Source organism: Melospiza melodia, chromosome 3 (genome assembly GCF_035770615.1).
Source record: "Melospiza melodia melodia isolate bMelMel2 chromosome 3, bMelMel2.pri, whole genome shotgun sequence".
NCBI classification, from domain to species: domain Eukaryota; kingdom Metazoa; phylum Chordata; class Aves; order Passeriformes; family Passerellidae; genus Melospiza; species Melospiza melodia.
Window position 1 is genome coordinate 139,891,980 of NC_086196.1, and position 17,217 is coordinate 139,909,196.

The 17,217-nt window shown below is 51.5% G+C and overlaps 1 protein-coding gene across 1 annotated transcript in view; it reads left to right on the forward strand.

Annotated features, from left to right (window-relative positions):
* Positions 1-17,217, forward strand: part of ASXL2 (ASXL transcriptional regulator 2) — a 44,081-nt gene that overhangs the window by 23,910 nt on the left and 2,954 nt on the right. The window contains exons 3-11 of the mRNA XM_063153270.1: positions 2,750-2,858; positions 3,357-3,507; positions 6,454-6,566; positions 7,931-8,075; positions 10,782-10,922; positions 12,530-12,693; positions 14,128-14,224; positions 14,969-15,074; positions 16,265-16,958. Of these exons, the coding sequence (XP_063009340.1) occupies positions 2,750-2,858; positions 3,357-3,507; positions 6,454-6,566; positions 7,931-8,075; positions 10,782-10,922; positions 12,530-12,693; positions 14,128-14,224; positions 14,969-15,074; positions 16,265-16,958 (1,720 nt within the window). The remainder of the gene's footprint in view (positions 1-2,749; positions 2,859-3,356; positions 3,508-6,453; positions 6,567-7,930; positions 8,076-10,781; positions 10,923-12,529; positions 12,694-14,127; positions 14,225-14,968; positions 15,075-16,264; positions 16,959-17,217) is intronic.

Genomic DNA, 17,217 nt, shown 5'->3' on the forward strand with positions numbered 1-17,217 from the left:
TCCAAAGGGAAAAGTGGGAATTTGTCCCCTGAGTGCCTGTGGCAGCTGGATCCAGGCAGTGAGGCTTTGTCTGGAGCTTCCCTTGGTGCCTTGTGCAGGCTGAGCTGGAGCAGAGGCTGGGCAGAGCTAAAGAATGAAACAGGGATTTATTGAAAGCATCTGCTGCATGGATCCACCTGGGGCAGCACAAGGGCCCAGCCAGGGCTGCACCCAAGATGAACCAAAATGGCCCCAAAATGAACCCAGGATGAACCAAAATGGTCCCAAAATGAACCCAAGATGAACCAAAATGGTCCCAAAACGAACCCAGGATGAACCAAAATGGTCCCAAAATGAACCCAAGATGAACCAAAATGGCCCCAAAATGCAGAACCAGGCACGGGGTCTGTCACTGTGATCAGTTCTGCTCCATTTGCACCTTGCAGTTCATTGTCCCATTCCAGCTTTAGCCCCTGCAGTCCCATCCTTGTTTTTCTCTCTGCTGTTTGTGCTCCTGGGCTGAGATTTGGGTCATTTGTCCTTGGTGCCCAGCTGGAGCAGGAATTGTTTTGTGTCCCTGCTCTGTGCCCAGAGCTCAGCATCCCTGATATGAAACCCAGACCCACACACTAAAGCAGCACAGAATGTGAAACACAGAAAAGCCAAACCTGAGGCATCGCCCTTGGCACTGGTGAACCTTCCCTGGGGCTGAGTGGCCTCACTGGGGACAAACCAGGACATTCCAGCTCCAGACCTTGGTCTGGTCCTGCTGAGCCCCAGGGGCTCTCCTGAGGGATGGATCCCATTTTAGAACCTCCTCCAGGCCTGGGACGTTGGCACTGCAGGTGGGTTTGGGAGGGATTGAGGAGGAGCAGAAGGTGCTGAGGGAGCTGGAGCAAGCAGAAACTCATCTTGTACACTGCCTGCTTCTCCAAGGGCTGCTCTGAGGTGGAACGGTGGGAATTGCCATGGGTGTGTTCCCAGCAAGTGAAGGAGATGGCCTTACTGGTAAAATCAGGAGAAAGGGCAATAAAATCCATGAAAATCAGGAGAAAGGGCAATAAAATCCAAAATCAGGAGAAAGGGCAATAAAATTTTAAAAAAATCAGGAGAAAGGGCAATGAGATCCAAAAAAATCAGGAGACAGGGCAATAAAATTTTAAAAAATCACGCGAAAGGGCAATAAAATAAAAAAAAGGCAGGAGAAAGGGCAGTAAAATCCAAGCAAATCAGGAGAAAGGACAGTAAAATAAAAAAAATCAGGAGAAAGGGCAATAAAATAACAAAAAAAATCAGAAGAAAGGACAATCAAATCCAAAAACAATCAGGAGAAAGGGCAATTAAAATCCAAAATCAGGAGAAAGGGCAATAAAATTAAAAAAAAAAAAAAAAACAGGAGAAAGGGCAATAAAATTAAATCGTGAGAAAGGGTAATAAAATTTAAAAAAATCTGGAGAAAGGGCAATGAAATAAAAAAAAATCAGGAGAAAGGGCTGTAAAATCCAAGAAAATCAGGAGAAAGGGCTGTAAAATAAAAAAAATCAGGAGAAAGGGCAACAAAAAATCCGTAGAAAGGGCGGTAAAATCCAAAAAATCAGGAGAATGGGCAATGAAATCCAAAAACATCAGGAGAAAGGGCAATAAAATCCAAAAAAATCAGGAGAAAGGGCAATGAAATCCAAAAAAAGGAGGCCAGTGCCGCCTGGCCTGTGTCAGGGATGGTGTGGCCAGCGGAGCAGGGCGGTCACTGTGCCCCTGTGCCTGGCACTGCTGAGGGCACACCTGGAGTTTGCTGTGCCCAGTTCTGGCCCCTCAGGTTGGCAAGGACGTTCCCAAGAGATCCTTGAGATCCTTGAGTGTGTCCAGAGGGGGCAGCGAGGCTGGAGAGGGGCTGGGAACACAAACCCTGTGAGGAACCCCTGAGGGAGCTGGGGGTGGAGAAAAGGAGATTCAAGGGTGACCTTATCACCCCTGCACCCCCTGAAAGGTGGCTGTGCTCAGCTGGGGCTGGGCTCTTTCTCCAGGAGCTGACACAACCAGAGCACACAGCCAAAGGGAAATTTAGGCTGGATATTAGCAAAAAGTTCTTTACAGAAAGGGTGATGAAGTTCTGGGATGTTCTGGTGGAGTCCCCATCCCTGGGTGTGTTTAGCAAAGCCTGGATGTGGCACTGGGTGCCACGGCTGAGTTGAGGTGCAGTTTTGGTCCCTCTGTCCCTCCCTGGGGACACAGCTCAGCTGCTGGGCCAGCCTGTGCTTGCTCCTGCCTGCAGCAGGATGGGTTAAAAGCCAACCAAAACCCCTGCAGCCCTGGTGGGAAGATGGATCTGGGATTGGGGAGCTCCCCCTTCCCAGGGGGAATTGCACCCTTGGTTCCCATTTGGTGCCCCACAACCCCAGTTCCAGCAGAACTTGGGTTCTTTTTTGGGAAAAAAAAAACCCCAACACAACTCTGAATCCTTCTGGAGCACATCCTTAGCTGCCCTGAGCCTCCCCCAGAGCTGGGGCTGCTTTGGGGTCTGTCAGAGGAACCTTGCAGGGGGGTTTTGGTTGCTTTTGGCCAGGATTGCAGCACCCATGCTCTGCTTCCCCCCTCCCAGGATTGCAGCATCCATGCACTGCTTCCCCTATTGCTGCTTGTGCCGCTGCAGCTTGCATTCCCTTGGGAACAGGGCTGGGATCTGGGGGGCTGTGGGGCTGGATCTGGGCTGTGGGGCCGGATCTGGGATTTGGGGTCCCAGGGGACACTCACTCCCCGGGGTCTCTTGCAGCGGGACGTCCCCCCTGGCCTGCCTGAATGCCATGCTGCACACCAACTCCCGCGGAGAGGAGGGCATCTTCTACAAGGTGCCAGGCAGGATGGGCGTCTACACCCTCAAGGTGAGTGCCAGGGGCAGGGTGGGCACCTGCACACCCTCAGGGTGAGTGCCAGGGGCAGAATGGGCACCTACACACCCTCAGGGTGAGTGCCAGGGGCAGGGTGGGCACCTACACACCCTCAGGGTGAGTGCCAGGGGCAAAATGGGCACCTACACATTGTCAGGGTAAGTGCCAGGGGCAGGGTGGGCACCTACACACCCTCAGGGTAAGTGCCAGGGGCAGAATGGGCACCTACACACCCTCAGGGTGAGTGCCAGCCTTGGGCTTAAAAAAGGGGTTGGCATTTTGGTAGGTGACAGAGTTCAGGGCGTGGGGACAGAGTTCAGGAGGTGTCCCCTACATTCCCTGTTTGCAGAACCCACAGAAAGCTTTGGGGCCAGCACCGAGCAGCTGTGGGGCATTAAAAGGCTGAATTTGGTGAACAACCCCCTGTGGTTTTGGGGTTTTGCCCCTGTCCCTGGGGTCACCCTGCTGAGGCTCTGTCGTGTCCCCTGGCAGAAGGACATCCCAGATGGGCTGAAGGAGCTGTCAGAGGGCTCGGAGGAGAGCAGTGATGGCCACTCGGACTCGCAGAGCTCAGAGCACAGCAGCTCCAGCAGCGACGGCTGCGCCGCCAAGGACAGGAGGAAGAGCAGGTGGAAAAGGAAAGGTGAGTTGTGTGTGGGGAGAGGAGAGGGAAAGGTGAGTTGTGTGTGGGTAGAGGAAAAGGAAAGGTGAGTTCTATGTGGGGAGAGGAAAAGGAAAGGTGAGTTCTGTCTGGGGAGAGGAAAAGGAAAGGTGAGTTCTGTGTGGGGAGAGGAGAGGGAAAGGTGAGTTCTGTCTGGAGAGAGAAGGAAAGGTGAGTTCTGTGTGGGGAGAGGAAAAGGAAAGGTGAGTTCTGTCTGGGGAGAGGAAGAGGAAAGGTGAGTTCTGTCTGGGCAGAGAAGGAAAAGTGAGTTCTGTCTGGGGAGAGGAAGAGGAAAGGTGAGTTCTGTCTGGGCAGAGAAGGAAAAGTGAGTTCTGTCTGGGGAGAGGAAAAGGAAAGGTGAGTTCTGTCTGGGGAGAGGAGAAGGAAAGGTGAGTTGTGTGTGGGTAGAGGAAAAGGAAAGGTGAGTTCTATGTGGGGAGAGGAAAAGGAAAGGTGAGTTCTGTCTGGGGAGAGGAAAAGGAAAGGTGAGTTCTGTGTGGGGAGAGGAGAGGGAAAGGTGAGTTCTGTCTGGAGAGAGAAGGAAAGGTGAGTTCTGTGTGGGGAGAGGAAAAGGAAAGGTGAGTTCTGTCTGGGGAGAGGAAGAGGAAAGGTGAGTTCTGTCTGGGCAGAGAAGGAAAAGTGAGTTCTGTCTGGGGAGAGGAAGAGGAAAGGTGAGTTCTGTCTGGGCAGAGAAGGAAAAGTGAGTTCTGTCTGGGGAGAGGAAAAGGAAAGGTGAGTTCTGTCTGGGGAGAGGAGAAGGAAAGGTGAGTTGTGTGTGGGTAGAGGAAAAGGAAAGGTGAGTTCTGTGTGGGGAGAGGAAAAGGAAAGGTGAGTTCTGTCTGGGGAGAGAAGAGGGAAAGGTGAGTTCTGTGTGGGGATAGGAGAAGAAAAGGTGAGCTCTGTCTGGGGAGAGGGGCTTTCACCTGGGCCCTGGGGGGAACAGAGCATTCTCTGGCCTCAGAATGGTCCCAGCTGAGCTGCAGGTGGGCAGGGAAGGGAACAGGTACCTGAGTGTTCCTGTTTGGAAAGCCAGGTGTCTGCTGAGGAAGGCAGGAGCCTCTCCTGAAATGAAGAATGTAAACCCCCTCCCTCTGAATTATTATAATTTGCTTATAATTTACTACTACTAATACTACTACTACTACTAAATAATAATATTATTAAAATATCATTAATAAATTATTATATTCTATTTTATTAAAATTATTATATTTTATATTAAAATTATTACAATGTTATACATTATACGTTATTATAAAATGTATAAACTTATATTTATAATTTTATAGATTATTATAAAATTGTTATAATCATTATAAATTATAAGCAAATTATAGTTATTAAATTATTATAGTTTGCTTATAATTTGATTATAATTATTATTAATAATTATTAATAATATTAAATATTAAATATTAATAATTATTATTAATAATATAAAATATTAAATATTAATAATTTTAATATTATTAAAATACCTTTAATAAATCATATTTTATTATAATAAAATTATTATGGTGTTATAAATTATATATTATAAAATTTATACAATTATTTATAAATTTATGAATTTTATAAAATTATTATCATTATTATGCATCTTAAGCAAATTATAGCTATTAAATTATTATAGTTTGAATATAATTATTATTAATAATTATCAATAATATTAGTAAATATAATTAATAAATAATTTTATTTTATTATATCAAAATTCTTATGTTATAAAATATATTTATTATAAAACCATACAATTATTTGTAATTTTATTAATTATTGTAAAATTATGATGATTATTATAAATTATAAGCAAATTATAATAATTAAATTATTATAATTTACTTATAATTTGCTTAATTATTATAATTGCTTAAACTTGCTCTCAAGCAAAGATGTGGCAATAGGAATAGAAGTTCTTTATGAGGGAAGAAAATATAAATAAAATTAAAAATGCAGTTATACAAAAGAACTCTGCCAGAGTCAGAACAGGACCTGACACTGTCCCAGTTGACATGGGGGCAATACAGAGCAGCACACTCCATTTGCAGAAGGCTTCAATCTGTTTTTATTACGGTATGCAATGTTTTTTATACACTCTTACAAACCTGGTTTTATACTTCACTGATTGGTCAGAAGAGACAGTGCTCATTGGAACAGGGAATTGCAGGTTTCTCTTATTTATCCTTCTTCCTTTCTTGTTTTCTACAACAATGACCTTCGTATGGAATTCTTTCAGTAAACATGGATCCTCTTATCAAACTTCTCTTGCAAAATTGCTGTAAACCCTCTCCCATATAAACACATCAATATTTATATTTATAGCTAGGTTTATATTATTGTTTCACATTTCCTATTTATATTGATGTATTTATGTTTACAGCTATATTTACATTTATATACTGTGTTTATATATTTATATTTATATACATAGTATATAAATATTTTTATATTTATTTTATTTATATTTATTTACATTTTATTTATATTTATTTACATTATATATTTATTTACATTTACTACTTATTTCTTTTTATATTTATATTTATACTTATAGCTTTTATATATATACATTTACATTTGTATTTACATTTATAATGTTATATTTATTGTGTTATATTTTTAATTATAATTATATTTATAATTATATTTATATCCATATTTACATATTTTTATGTTTACATTTAATTTTATATATTTTTATTTACAATTTATAATTTATTTACATTTGGTATTTATGTTTATATTTATAGTTACAATTATATTTATATTATATTTATAATATTATAATTATACTTATAGTTATTTTATATTTATTTTATATTTATTTTTATTATTCAGTATTTGGGAAACGCATGCTGGAGGTTGAGTTCCTGCCTATATTTATATTTATATTTTTAATTTTTATTTTTATTTTTATTTCCCCCGCAGTGCCGTCGCGCCTGCCCCCCGCAGGCTCCCCGCAGCCCGGCTGCCCGTCCCCGTCCATCCCGGCCAAGGGCCTCTCCTCCTCCCAGAAGCACAGCAAGAAGGCCCTCAAGCAGGTCAGTGCCTCAGTTTCCCTGCAGGGATGGAGTCCCTTCCCCTGGGAACCCTGTGCTCTTCTGCTCCTTTTTCCCTAAAATTACAAATTTCCCCAAAAATAACACATTTAAATAATAATTTTGAAATTATAGTTGTAGAGAGAGGGTGTAAAATGTGGTTTCTTTTCCCCAGATCCCCTTGCTTCCTGGGAAATGGGGATGGTAAATTCAGTCTTGGGGGAAAATGCAGTGAATTCATCCTCTGGGGGCAAAAATTCCCTCCCAGGGAATTCCATGGGGGCTGCACGTCCACACGGAGGGCGGGAGAGCAGGAATTCCATGGGCAGGAGAAGGATGGAGAGCAGGAATTCCATGGACAGGAGGAGAAGGGAGGAGAGCAGGAATTCCATGGGCAAGAGGAGGAGGAAGGAGAGCAGGAATTCCATGGGCAGGAGAAGGATGGAGAGCAGGAATTCCATGGACAGGAGGAGGAGGAAGGAGAGCAGGAATTCCATGGGCAAGAGGAGGAGGAAGGAGAGCAGGAATTCCATGGGCAAGAGAAGGATGGAGAGCAGGAATTCCATGGGCAAGAGAAGGATGGAGAGCAGGAATTCCATGGACAGGAGAAGGATGGAGAGCAGGAATTCCATGGACGGGAGGAGGAGGAAGGAGAGCTGGAATTCCATGGACTCTGGAGGAGAAGGAAGGAGGGCAGGAATTCTATGGATTCTGGAGAAGGAAGGAGGGCAGGAATTCCATGGACAGAGAGTCTGGAAAGAGAGGAAGAAGAGCAGGTATTCCATGGACAGGAGGAGGAAGGAGAGCAGGAATTCCAAGGACAGAGAGTCTGGAGAGGGAGGAAGAGGAAGGAGGGCAGGAATTCCATGGACAGGTGAAGGAAGGCAGGAATTCCATGGACAGGAGGAGGAAGGAAGGCAGGAATTCCATGATGGGGAATTCCAGCTGAATTATTCCCCCAGGGTGGGGTTCGCAGGTGTTCCCCCAGCTGCACTGCTCATGGCCCCAGGATCCTGAGGAATGAAATGCTTTATCTGGCATCTCAGTCTCAAAGTTGGGAAATCTCAAATCTCAAAAATCTAAAAATATTTTTTAAAAAATCTCAAAAATGTCAACATTGCAAAAATTGTTCCCTGGCAGGGCGGGCAGGCCCTGTGCTGTGTGCCCACTGCTGTGCCCCCCAGGCTGGGGGGTGGCTGATCCCTGTGCCCTGTGCTGTGCCCCACAGCCTGTGGGGTGGCTGATCGCCGTGTCCTGTGCCCTGTGGGGTGGCTGATCCCTCTGTGTGTCCCCTGTGGGGTGGCTGACCCCTCTGTGTGTCCCCTGTGGGGTGGCTGACCCTCTGTGTGCCCCGTGTGTCCCTGCAGGCCCTGAAGCAGCAGCAGCAGAAGCAGCAGCAGCAGCAGCAGCAGCAGTGCCGGCCGGGCATGGGGCCGGGCATGGGGCCGGGCATGGCCCTGCCCTCTGGCCAGCACGTCCTGCTCAAGGCCAAGGCCACCCCCGGGAGGTCAGGTACGTGTGGGCACTGCCAGGGGGTGTGGAGGAGAAAATGCTCCTTTCTGCACCTTCCTCTGGGCTCTGGAGCCTCCAGCTGCTGCCCCAGGGTTTGGGGCTCTGAGGGAGGCACGGGGTAGGGAAAGACCTGGGATGGATCTTGGCTGGATTTAGGAGGGATCTTGGCTGGATTTTTGATGGATCTTGAATAGATCTTGGATGGATCTTGGATGGATCTTGGATGGATTTTGGATCTTGGCTGGATTTGGGAAGGGTCTTGGATAGCTGTGACTGTAAGGACAGACGTTGGATGGATTTTGGAGGGATCTTGAATGGATTTTGGAGGGATCTTGGCTGGATTTGGGAAGCGTCTTGGATGGATCTTGACTGGATCTTGGATGATCTTGAATTATCTTGGATGGATCTTGAATGATCATCTTGGATGGTTTTTGAATGGATCTTGGATGCATTTTGAATGGATCTTGGCTGGATTTGGGAAGGGTCTTGGATGGATCTGTAGGGACAGACCTCAGATGGATCTTGAATGGATCTTGGATGATCTTAGATGGATCTTGAATGGATTTTGGCTGGATCTTGGATCGATTTTGGATGGATCTTGGATGATCTTGAATGGGTCTTGAATGATGATCTTGGATGAATCTTGGATGATGTTGGTTGGATCTTGGCTTCTTGGCTGGATCTTGAATGGGTCTTGGATGGATTTTGGAGGGATCTTGTCTGAATTTAGGAAGGGTCTTGGATGGATCTTGGATGGATTTTGAATGGATCTTGGATGATCTTGAATGGGGATTTTGGATGGATCTTGGATAGATCTTGAATGGGTGTTGGATAGATCTTGAATGGATTTTGGAGGCATCTTGGATGGGTCTTGGCTGGATTTGGGAAGGGCCTTGGATGGATCATGTATAGCTGTGACTGTAAGGACAGACCTTGGATGCATCTTGGATGGATTTTGAATGGATCTTGGATGGGTCTTGGCTGGATCTTGAATGATCATCTTGGATGGATCTTGGATGATCTTTGGCTGGATTTTGGAGGTACCTTGGCTGTCTTTGGGATGTCTCTGGCTGTGCCTTTCCCTGGTTCCAAGCTGCTCCCAGTGCTCAAGGGCTTTCCCAGTCACCTATTCCCTGTGCAGGGGCCTTCTCCTCCTGGTGGTTCTGTTCTGGGCTTTCTCCTGGGGGTTCTGTTTGGGAGTTTTTCCTGGTATTTATATTTGGGGTTCTCCTGCTATTTATGTTTGGGGATTTCTCCCAGTGTTTATATTTGGGGATTTCTCCTGTTATTTATAGTTGGGAGTTTCTCCTGGTGTTTGTGTTTGGGAGTTTCTCCTGGTTATTTCTGTTTTAGGTTCTCTCTATTTCTGTTTTGTTCTGGGAGTTCTCCCAATGTTTCTGTTCTGGGATTTCTCCTGGTGTTTAGATTTGGGAGTTTCTCCTGGTGTTTATATTTGGAGGTTCTCCTGCTATTTATATTTGGGAGTTTCTCCTGGTGTTTATGTTCTGGGAATTCTCCTGGATTTGATGTTTTCTGAAGTTGCTCCTCATCCTTCGGGGTGGGTCCCATGTCCTGTCCCCACCTGGAAGATCCCTGAGGGGTTTCCAGAATTGGTGGTGTCAGGGAGCAGTGAGGTCAGGGGCTCCCTGCCAGCCCCAGGTTTGCCATGGTGTCCCAAATTCTTGGTACCTATTCCAGACAGCTTTCCCGGATTTCTTTCCAGAGTAACTGAATTTCCTGGCACCTGCCCAGTTCTCTGGCACCTCTGGAATTCCCTGGCACCTGCCCATTTCTGTAATTCCCTGGCACCTCTGGAGTTCCCTGGCTTGGGGCAGGCTCAGTGCCCCAGACAATCCCTGGCAGGGCTCAGCATTCCAGCCCCATTCCCTGCAGGCAGCTGGGCTGTGGGCACACATCCAGCTTGTGCCAGTGCCTCTCCAAGCCAGGGCAATTCCAGTGTCCCCATTCCAGTCCCAGTGTCCCCATTCCCAGCTTGTGCCAGTCCCTCTCCAAGCCAGGGCATTCCCAGTGTCCCCATTGCAGTCCCAGTGCCCCCATTCCAAGCCAGAGCATTCCCAGTGTCCCCATTCCATTCCCAGTGTCCCCATTCCAAGCCAGGACAATTCCCAGTGTCACTATTCAAATTGATGGAAGGAGAGAACAACTTGTACAGTTTCAGGGGTTTATTCAGAGCTGGAAGAGCTTCTGTGAGGGAGGGAAGGGAGGGAGGGGAACCAGGATGGGAAACTGAGCCCTGGGAAGAGGAGGAGGAGGAGGAGGAGGAGTTCCCCAGGGACAGAAGCTGCAGGGCAGGGGTGAAGTTCAGCAAGGACAGGGCAGGTTTGGAGAGATTTCCCTGCCAGGAGCTCTGTTAGCCCTGGAAGTGTGAATGGGACCATGGCTGGGTCAGATGAGATGGGAAATGAACTGGGGTTAACTGGGAAACGTGGGATGTGCCTGTCCATGCCTTTGGTTTGGGATATCCTGGTGGCTCCAGTGGATCTCCTGCACTCAGCTGCTGGGCAGGAGCACTCCAGGAGCTCAGGAATGGCTGTGCTGGAGCTGCTGGGGCTGCAGGAGCTCGGGAATGGCTGTGTGGCACTGCTGGGGCTGCAGGGGTGGCTCTGGGAGCTCCATCCCCTCAGGATGATGCTCCTGCAGGGTTCCCCTGTGCATGCCCCTGTTCCATGTGTCCCTCTCTGGCAGGTTGGGAAGGGAAGCAGACAGATGGACATTCCAGCAGCCCCCCAAACTCCACGTGCAGCTCCTCGCCCTCGGTGAAGCTGGAGAACTCCCTGCCAGGGCTGCCCAAGAAGCCCTTCCCCAGATCTGACAGGCTCCATGCAAGTAAGAGATGGATCCCCTGCTTCTCCTGCTTCCATCCCTGCTTCTCCTGCTTCCAATCCCTGCTTCCATCCCTGCTTCTCCTGCTTCCATCCCCTGCTTCCATCCCTGCTCTTCTCCTGCTTCCATCCCTGCTCTTCTCCTGCTTCCATCCCCTGCCTCTCCTGCTTCCAATCCCTGCTTCTCCTGCTTCCATCCCCTGCTTCTCCTGCTTCCCCAGGGCTTTGGCTGCTCCAGAGCCAGGGCAAATCCCAAACCAGCAGAACAGAGTGGAGTGAGCTCATTGCATTGCTGAGGGACCCTGGGAGGGGCTGCCAGGCTGCTGGGATTGGGATAAATAATTCCCAGTTCCATCCTCAGATCAGCCCTTCCCAGCTGGGCCTCTCCTGGGACTTCCCAGCTGTTGGAGCTGCATTATTTGTGGGGTTTTGATGTAATTACAGACTCTAATAGCATGAAAAATGGAAAAGAGATTCCTCCCTGGGGGTCTCCATGCTGGGATTTGGCTCCCAGCCCTTTCCTGGAGCTTTCTGAGCCCTCCCAACCATGCTGGTTCCTGTTACATTTTACAAGGGTGGGACTGACCCTGGGGAATTTGGGGATTTTCTTACAAAGGGATGGAATGTCCTGAGGGGGAGAAACCCCAAAGGGTGATGGAGTTCAGCTCCTGGAGCTGCCCAGGTGATCCCAACAATCCCACCCTGGGGTTCCCTGGCTGTCCAGGGGCTCCTGGAGCTCTGGCAGGGTGGGGATGTGCCCATTGCCAGGGTGGGGATGTGCCCATCACTTTCAGATTTAGATGAAGGGTTGGGCTGGTTTCGTCCAGAGCTTGCTGAGCCAGGTCTGTGCTCGTGGGAAGGTGACAACAGCCCCAGTCCTGGGCATGATGGGGACAGGGGACAGCAGGACAGTGTGGAGGGGACATGGCAGGAGCTCAGCTCCCTCCAGCTCCTGAGAAATTGTGTGGGGAACCAATCCATAAATTCACCAAACCTTCACGGGGTTGTGTTTGGGGTAATGCCTTGTGCAGGCTGAGCTGGAGCAGAGGCTGGGCAGAGCTAAAGAATCAAACAGGGATTTATTGAAAGCATCTCCTGCATGGATCCACCTGGGGCAGCACAAGGGCCCAGCCAGGGCTGCACCCAAGATGAACCAAAATGGTCCCAAAATGAACCCAAGATGAACCAAAATGAACCCAAGATGAACCAAAATGGTCCCAAAATGAACCCAAGGTGAACCAAAATGGCCCCAAAATGAACCCAAGATGAACCAAAATGGGCCCAAAATGCAGAACCAGACACGGGGTCTGTCACTGTGATCAGTTCTGCTGCATTTGCACCTTGCAGTTCATTGTCCCATTCCAGCTTTAGCCCATGCAGTCCCACCCTGCTTGTTTTTCTGTCTTATGTTTGTGAGGCTGCTCAGGTGTGTTGTGCTCAGCAGGGCAGGTGAGGCTGACCAGGTGAGGCTGACCAGGTGTGTTGTGCTCCCCAGGGCAGGGCAGGGCAGGTGAGGCTGAGCAGGTGTGTTGTGCTCACCAGGTGAGGCTGACCAGGTGTGTTGTGCTCACCAGGTGAGGATGACCAGGTGTGTTGTGTTGTGCTCCCCAGGGCAGCTGAAGCGAGCGCGCTGTGCCGAGATCGACGTGGAGACGCCGGACTCCATCCTGGTGAACACCAACCTGAGGGCCCTGATCAACAAGCACACCTTCAGCCTGCTGCCTCCCGAGGGCCAGCAGCGCCTGCTGCTGCTGCTGCCCGACGTGGACAGACAGGTATGGACACCTGGGCTGGGCTGCAGCAGGTACACAGCTCACCTGGGCTGTCCCACACAGGTACACACTCACCTGGGCTGCCCCACCCTGCAGGGCTCTGGGGCAGGCAGGGAGGGATGCCAGGTGGAGATCCTGTTCCCCTTGTGGTACCTGTGGGCAGAGGGGCACAGGGGCAGCGAGAGCCAATCCACCTTTGGGTGACCTCACTGTCAAATAATAATAATGATAATGATAATGATAATGATGATGATGATGATAATAATAATAATAATAGTCACCTAATAATCATTGAAACAGCAGCACGTTTTCAGTGTGCCCCTCTGAGGCTCTGCTTTGTCCAGCTGTGTGACAAAATCCTGGTCCCCACAGAGCTGGACACTAAAGCTGCTCCCCTGCTCCAGCCATGGCCCAGCACACCAGGACAGTGGCCAGCAGGTGACCAGGCTGTGGCCACCAGGTAGCAAGGCTGTGGCCAGGGCAGTCACCATCAGGTGACCAGGGCAGTGGCCAGCAGGGGACATCAGGCTGTGGCCAGCAGCTGACCAGGGCTGTGGCCATGAGCTTTGGTCAACAGATGACCAGGCTGTGGCCAGCAGGTAGCCAGGGCTGTGGCCAGCAGGTGGACAGCAGGTGACAGGGCTGTAGCCAGGAGGTGACAGGGCAGTGGCCAGCAGGTGACCAGGACTGTGGCATGAGCTCTGGCCACCAGGTGACATGGGGCTGTGGTCAGGAGCTGGCCAGGGCTGTGGTCAGCAGGTGTCCAGTAGGTGACCAGGGCTGTGATCAGGGCAGTGGCCATCATGTGGCCAGCAGCTGAGCAGGGTAGTGCCCAGCAGGTGACCAAGGCTGTGGCCAGGCTGTGACCAGGCTGTGGCCAGGCTGTGACCAGCAGGTGACCAGGGCTGTAGCCCGGCTGTGACCAGGGCTGTGACAAGCAGGTGACCAGGGCTGTGGCCAGGCTGTGACCAGCAGGTGACCAGGCTGTGACCAGCAGGTGACCAGGGCTGTGGCCAGGTTGTGACCAGGCTGTGGCCAGGCTGTGACCAGGCTGTGACCAGGGCTGTGGCCAGGCTGTGACCAGGTTGTGACCAGCAGGTGACCAGGGCTGTGGCCAGGCTTGTGACCAGGCTGTGGCCAGGCTGTGACCAGGCTGTGACCAGGTTGTGACCAGGCTGTGACCAGGCTGTGACCAGCAGGTGACCAGGGCTGTGACCAGGCTGTGGCCCGGCTGTGACCAGCAGGTGACCAAGGCTGTGGCCAGGCTGTGACCAGGGCTGTGACCAGCAGGTGACCAGGGCTGTGGCCAGGTTGTGACCAGGCTGTGGCCAGGCTGTGGCCAGGCTGTGACCAGCAGGTGACCAGGGCTGTGACCAGCAGGTGACCAGGGCTGTGGCCAGGCTGTGACCAGCAGGTGACCATGCTCTGTCCCCCCAGGTGGGCCCTGACGGGCTGATGAAGCTCAGCAGCTCCGCGCTCAACAACGAGTTCTTCACCTCGGCTGCTCAGGGCTGGAAGGAGAGGCTGTCAGAAGGTAAAGCCTGCCCAGGACCCCTGAGCTGGGCAGGGGCTGGGGGAGCCCCAGGATGAGCCAGGGAGGGCTGGAGGAGCCTGCAGGGTGCTCCTGCAGAAGCTGCAGCTCTGCAGGGACTCACTGCCCACAGATGGGGGGTTCAGGGTAGGAAGGGGCTGCAGGAGGAGTTCTGTGTTGAACTGACACAGGAAATCTCCGGAAGAGATGAGAAAAGAAGGAAAAATGTTTAAAATCTGAACTGACAATAGAGCTGGGGCATTCTGGGGTTGTGGCACCTAAACACAGACACTGCTGGGGACAGAGAAGGGAAATTCTGTTCCAGAGCAGGCCATGGAGTGCTTTGAGCCATCCCTTTGGGTGTTTGCATGGAAATTGGGGAAATTCTTCCCTGGGAGGGTGGTGAGGCCCTTCCAGGTCTGACCCTGTTCCCTGGGAGCAGAGCCTGACCCCCCCTGGCTGTCCCCTCCTGTCAGGGACTTGTGCAGAGCCACAAGGGCCCCCCTGAGCCTCCTTTTCTCCAGGCTGAGCCCCTTCCCAGCTCCCTCAGCCCCTCCTGGGGCTCCATTCCCTTCCCAGCTCCCTCAGCCCCTCCTGGGGCTCCATTCCCTTCCCAGCTCCATTCCCTGGGCTGCCCCATTCCACTGGAGCAGCAGCCTGGGCTGTCAGGGCTCCTGGGACACCCACCTGGGTCCCTGCCCTGCTTCCCAACCCTTCCCTGCTCAGAATTCCCCTCTGCATCCCCAGGAGAGTTCACCCCAGAAATGCAGCTCCGGATCCGGCAGGAGATCGAGAAGGAGAAGAAGGTGGAGCTGTGGAAGGAGCACTTCTTTGAGAGCTACTACGGGCAGAGGTGAGGGCTCAGCTGTGTTCTGGGGTGTCCATCCATGGACATTGGGTTCCCTGGAGCCTCAGGGAAGTTCCTGGCTCCTGCTGGTTCCAGGAAACTGGGAAATGGCAGCAGGATCTGGGTCAGGAGGGAGATTTGTCACCATTTATCCACTGCAGGGTGTCCTGGGATGTCACTCCTCTTCCCCTCCTTGCTTGGAGCCAGCCCAGGGTCAGGACCCGCATTCCCACATGTCCAGACCCACACCAAATCTGCCAAACTTTCATTGTCTGCCTCCTCTTGCTTCAGAGGTTTCCCATCCTTTGGGGCTACAGGGAGGGTTTGGAGGTTTCTGAGTTGCTGAGAGACCTGGGAAGGAGCACACAGGTGTAAATAACTGACCAGGGATTTGTAACCCTGCCCTGTGCCAGCTTTGGGGGCATTCCTGGCATTCCCTGGTGTGGTTGGGATGCTGTGGGTGTCCCTACAGATTGTAGGAACAACTACAGGGATACACCAGGCTGGGAGTGCAGCTCAGCAGGAGCTTCATCAGCCACCTGAGCCAGGTGGGAAGGTGACAACAGCCCCAGTCCTAGGCATGAGGGGAACAGGGGACAGCAGGACAGTGTGGAGGGGACATGTGCTCAGCTCCCACCAGCTCCTGAGAACTTGTCTGGGGAACCAATCCACAGATTCACCAAACCTTCACAGGGTTATGTTTGGGGAAAAAAAAAAAACAATTTGACGAATCACTGAGAGTTAATCCAGAAGGAGAAACTTTTCCCAGACATCTCTGTGGGAATTAGATCCCATGTTCCTCCTGAAGGGGTGGTGGGACCTTTCCTTCTCAGTGTCCCCTCCTGCCAGTGTCACCCTGCAAGCTGCAGAGGAGGCGCTGGGGGCTCATACAGGGAAATACTCACTGTTGGCCAAACCCTTTGGGTGTGCAACCTGGAAAATTGGTGTCTGGAGCAGGCCTGGAGCTACCCAGTGTTCCATGTAGTGCATTTAGCTGGTTTCAGTCTCTGATGCTCATTTCTGCTTCCTGTGGAAGGATTATCAGTAGGGAAGGTTCTCAGTGATGGTGGCGCAGAACTGGGTGTGTGAGACATCTCTTTAGGGAGCTTGTTTAGAGAATCCAGCCCCCATTTCCCGAGGATGGGATGGATTTGCAGGGGTGTTTTACAAAGCAGAATCTCTGTTTCCCTTGGCAGCTCTGGGCTGAGCCCCGAGGAGTCGGAGCGCCTGACAGCACTGCCCGAGGCGGCAGAGCCCGGCCGGCCCCGCAGCCCCCCGGCCCCACGGCGGGAGCAGAGCACACCCACAGCTCCCCCGGAGCCCCAGGCAGCCCCAGGGGCCAGCAGGAAAGCAGCAGAGGAGGCCAGAGAGGAGCCACAGCCCAAGGCAGCCAAGCCTGAGGTGTCCCCGGAGCGACGAGCGGTGAGAGCCGGCGAGAGACCGGGGCCCGGCCGGGAGAGAGAAACCCTGCCCCAAAAACCCCCCAGCACCTCCAGCCACGGGGCAGAGGAGCAGAGGAAGCCTGGGGTGGCCAAGGAGGTGCCAGGGAAGGAATCTCTGGGTGCCGCAAGCAAACCAAAGAGCCCTGAGGCTGGCGGGGCAGCAGCCAAGGCGCAGAGCCCTGCGGCAGCCAAGGTGGAGGAGGAGAAGGAGAAGGAGGAGAAGGAGAAGGAGAAGAAGCCCCCCGGGAGCGAGGCCATGGAGGTCGGGGTGGAGGCCCACAAGAGGAAGCTGGAGAGCAGGGAGGAAGCTCCAGGCAGCCCTGAGAAGAAGCCCCGTGTGGCTGAGCCCTGCCAGCACCACCAGCAGCAGCAGCAGCAGCACCAGGCCTTTCGCAGGCAGCCCTTTCCCAGCACGGGGCCGGCCGTGCCGCGGGTGCCCCCGCTCAAGGTGAGCCCAGCAGGGACACAGCCACGGCCAGGCCTCCTCTGGGGCTCTGAACCCCAAACTGTGGGCTCAGGGGGGTGGAAATGTCCTCAGAGCCCAGCCCATCCCTGTCACAGCTCCTGCCATGCCAGGCTGCAGGCATGGAGGGCTCTGCAGGGCTGTGGTGACAAAGGACAGGAGCCTGGCAGCTGGGGACACCCAGGGCCACAGGAGCCATCCAGGCTCCCCTGCAGCCAGCCCAGACACTGGGGGGAAAGGCAGA